At 27.3% G+C, this 4,331-nt stretch overlaps 1 protein-coding gene across 1 annotated transcript in view; it reads left to right on the top strand.

Moving 5' to 3' along the window:
- Positions 1-647: 647 nt before the first annotated feature.
- The window catches only part of LOC107452160 (astacin-like metalloprotease toxin 5), a gene marked incomplete in the record, with an annotated part of 12,345 nt that continues 8,661 nt past the window's right edge, over positions 648-4,331 (top strand). Inside the window, 2 exon segments of the mRNA XM_071184477.1 lie at positions 648-751; positions 2,611-2,675. Of these exon segments, the coding sequence (XP_071040578.1) occupies positions 685-751; positions 2,611-2,675 (132 nt within the window).

Below are 4,331 nucleotides of genomic sequence, written 5' to 3'. Positions count from 1 at the left end.
TCCACTATATATATATATATATATATATATACTTTTGTTAGTATATACTCTTAACATTTGTATTTCAAAAAGCGAATTACAACTTTATTAATAATAATTTTCAAAACTTTACTGTTTTTATTTTATTTAAATTCTCTGACAACCTTTGCGTGTAATCTAATTCTGCATTGAAAAAAGAAATCTTTTACAAAGAAAAACAATTTCCATATTTTAACTTTAAAATATATTTAAATTTAAATTATCTAATAAAAAATACGCAAATTTCGCTAGCGAGGAAATTAAAACGAGTAAGTCCACAACAGTTCGTGAATTTAGTTTTTGTTTCAATTCTATTTGAAAGTAAAACATTCAGTAAATATCTATAAAAATTTGAAAGAATTTCTTTCCGAAAGATTGAAATATTTTTTCCTACCAAACATATGCAGTGATGTTTGAATAATATGAAGAATTAACACTGCGATACCATGGTAATCCGTGTAATAATGGAAATAAAGTTATGAGCAAGAAGTATTGAGACTGTTTTTATGCATATTCATTTTAAAATGCTGATAACTGTTTATCAAGAAAAATCTCGCTAAACATGGGAGTTTTGCCATCTGCTCTTCTAATTGCCGATAAAAAGACATACTATTTTCAGTTAAGAATCATTTCATTTGGTAAAGATATAAAATTTTGAAGTAAAGAATGCCGGCTAAAATGATTGTAATAATATTTATTTTGATTTTGGGATACAGTTCTGCATATCCAGCTAGTAAGTATGTTATAAGCGATATGTATAATGTACTTTTTAATCATAAAAGATTCTTAAATTTCTCTTCTGTAAAAGTAATTCAAAGATATCCTATTTAAAACAATAATGTGTGTTTTAATCCGCTGCATATGAATAAGAACAAATAGATGTTAAAAAATAGGTAATTTTATGTACCGAAATATTTAAATTAAGGGGAAAATATCTCAGATTTAAATTTTAAAAATACATAAAAGTGATATTTGTTACGCTACTTATATTTTATTTTTACTTGATTTTTATTTGGCATTTCAATTAAACATAAGCTATAACTTTTAATTTGCAGATGGTTTCTTAAAAAAATAACAATTATTCGCTCTTAATTAAACTGAATAAAATTCACTCTTAATTACACTTATTACGGTAAAAAGTACCGGCACTCAAGATGCCAGTACTTTTTTCCTTAAAGTCCATTTTACCCTGAAATTTTACGAAACTAAAAATTTGATATACCGTAATTTTTTCAGCAATATTTACCTTAAAATCACTGAATAACTGTAATTAGATAAATATTATTGCACGAATTACGGTATACAATATTAAGGTAAAAACGGGTTTTAGTGTAAAATTGACTTAACAGAATGATGCATCCAGAGTTCCAGAAAGTTTTCCAGTTACTTGATTCAGAATATTTTTTGATGTAAAAGTTGAAAGAACTGACCTGATTCAAAAGTTAAGAAATGATTTTTTAATCTTCGTTGTTTACATTTATGTGCTGAAATGTTCATTTTAAAAAAAAATCAAGCACTTTTCCGACATATTTTGAAGATAAATGCAACTTATTGTATGACGGAGTGAGTGATAATCATTGACTTTGAATGATGATGCGTATTTTGTAACTTTTCTTTATTCAAAAACAGTTTACCTTTGGATATCCTTATAGTCTCTCTACATATTTTTTCTAACTTCCAACCTCCAATTTCTGTACCAAGTATAAAACTTTTGTGCGTAGTTGGCAGCATTTTTAGTGTTGAGATTAACTATTTTTTACAGTGCATGAAGTCAAATTTTTAATTTATTTTATATATGTAATAGTTTTGCTTTTTCATTTACTCATTTTTTGATTATTTGTATACAAGTAACTAAATCTTCATTCGCTTTAGAGCCATTTTATGGCTTCATTTAAAAACATTTTGTTTAAAAAGCGGACACATGTGAAATTATATAGTTGCACTAGTTCGTTCAAAAAATTATTATTTTGTCAATTTCGTGTAATTTTTCTGCGTGATAACAATAATTCGGTACTTAAAAATATATTTAACCTACCACGATACCAAAAATGGTGGCAACTAAGCACCATAATTTTGAACTGTATGAGAAGTGTAATCCTTATCTTAAACTTTTTTCGATTGTTGGGGATAGAATGAAGTTTGCTATTTATATACTGCATATATTTCAAAGCTTGCAGAAAACGGAATTCTAAATACCCATACAAGGGAACTCAGTGTTTTATATATGTCGAAAAAAAATTTGATTTTTACAAAATTGTGATAATGATTTTAAAAAAAGAACGGCCTTTGTGTGCCTTGATATTGCAGATCAGATTTTTAAGAGTGACTTATTTTATAACCCAGTAATTTTCTTAGTGGTGATCACTGTATTGAATATTTTTGAAACTAAAAGAAAAATAAATTTATTAAATTTACTTTCTGCTATACATTAAGCTTTCCCATGTTAAAAGAAGACTTCAAATTTTTCACGGCTCACCTAATAATGTAATGTGCAATAATTAGTTACATACAAATTGTTTTAGTATCACTTATGTAAGATAAATATTAATTTTAACATTGACTAACATTCAATCTTATTCTATTAAATTTCAGACTATTACGATGCAATGGAAAACCCTGATTTGTTTGGAGGAGACATGATAGTATCCGACATACAGGTAACGCGTAACTTTTTAATTTTATGCACTATGCCAAACGGACGGGATCTAGGAGACTAAGCTCACCCATCCGAAAGATCACGATAGCTTTGCAATAATTTTTGTTTCTTGCCAATTACCAACAGATTGTTACGTCAGATATGTCGCAGTTACACTTTGAAATTACTCATACACTTTGAAATTACTTCAGATTACGTTGAAATTACTCATTTTATTTAAATTATTTAATCCATTATTTCAAATCTCTCACTTAATTTTCATAAGAGTATTAGTTTATTTTTTATGCAACTTTTCTGCATTATTTTCCTGTTTTCAACAGCATTTTCTTAATTTAATATCAGTTTTATGAATATTATTTTTGTTTCTTAAAATTCATTTCTTTTGGAAGAGAAACCTAATCATATATGCGTGTCTTTGCTTTCTGTGGTTGTTGCATCCATGCCCTATATTAAATTTCTTGTGGGTGAGAGAATTATCCCCTCAAATTCTTCATTCTACCCCGTCACTGAAAGTGTTTTATTATTTTCTACAAAATCGTAGACTGCAGACGTTAATTTATTTTCATAGATTTACTATTTTTATGGGGGATTAACTACCTTAATCATAAATGTCAGGATTTCAAACTTTCTACTTCTTAAATTTTAATTGGATATTGCTTGTCAGAAGGTTTGTTTTAAAATTTCACAGTTTGAAATCCTAACCTCAACTATGCTAATTTATCAGTGCAGACCATATTTGAAGTTAAAAAAAATCAGACGGAAAACCTTCTTTCTTTGATAAACATGATTTTTTTCGGGATTCTGACACTCCAAATGTGGAAGGTAGCCGCTATCTGAGAATTGGGCCCTAACACTTTGGTTAGGGTAACGATAGAAATTCCAGACACCGTAATGTTAATGTTACATTTTCCGTATCTTCTCCCAGGTCAAAAAAAAAATTTTTTTTTTTCAATATTCATTATTTTTTATTTTATTTGACAATAGTAAAAAGAACTTGAAATTTAAGGCATAAAATATTTACAACATTTTAAAGAATGCAATATATAAGATGAAAAAATTACAAAATTTGAGTGCAATCGATTGAATAGGTAAGTTAACAAATTTTAATCCTCTGAAATCTATTTAATCAATTTTATTCAAATTGTGTAAAGATTATTAATTCCATGGAATTATTTTTGCGTAATGAATTTCATAATTGCGTACAAAAATTTTTCAATTCATTGAAAAAGTCTTCGTTATTTAGCAAAACTGCTCTCTACCACTCTCCTGACTAAACTATTGATACTATATTTCCCTGATTACGACTATCACCCATATTTTGTGGGTCATTAATCTAAATCTTATGATTTTTGTTTTGTTTAATCAGATGAAATATGTTTCTGCGTCTGATTGCGTAACTTAAAACATACTACACTCGGGACAATAGACATAATCAAGGTTATACTCGTGAACTATTATTAAGATTGAGAATCTAGTGCGTAAACATTCGATCCTTACTTCAAAAGTTATGTAGGCTTTACAGTTTTTCTTGACACTGCTAATTGGAATATACTATATATATATATATATATATAGTTAAAAATTGTTTTTTGCCGGTTATTTATTGTTAGCTTGGTTTTTATGGTCATAAATTGTTTTTTTGGCATTAATTGTTAAT

The sequence above is a fragment of the Parasteatoda tepidariorum genome, chromosome 8 (genome assembly GCF_043381705.1).
Source record: "Parasteatoda tepidariorum isolate YZ-2023 chromosome 8, CAS_Ptep_4.0, whole genome shotgun sequence".
Classification (NCBI taxonomy): domain Eukaryota; kingdom Metazoa; phylum Arthropoda; class Arachnida; order Araneae; family Theridiidae; genus Parasteatoda; species Parasteatoda tepidariorum.
The sequence above is the reverse complement of the archived record's forward strand: the minus strand, read 5'-3'. Positions and strand labels throughout refer to the sequence as shown.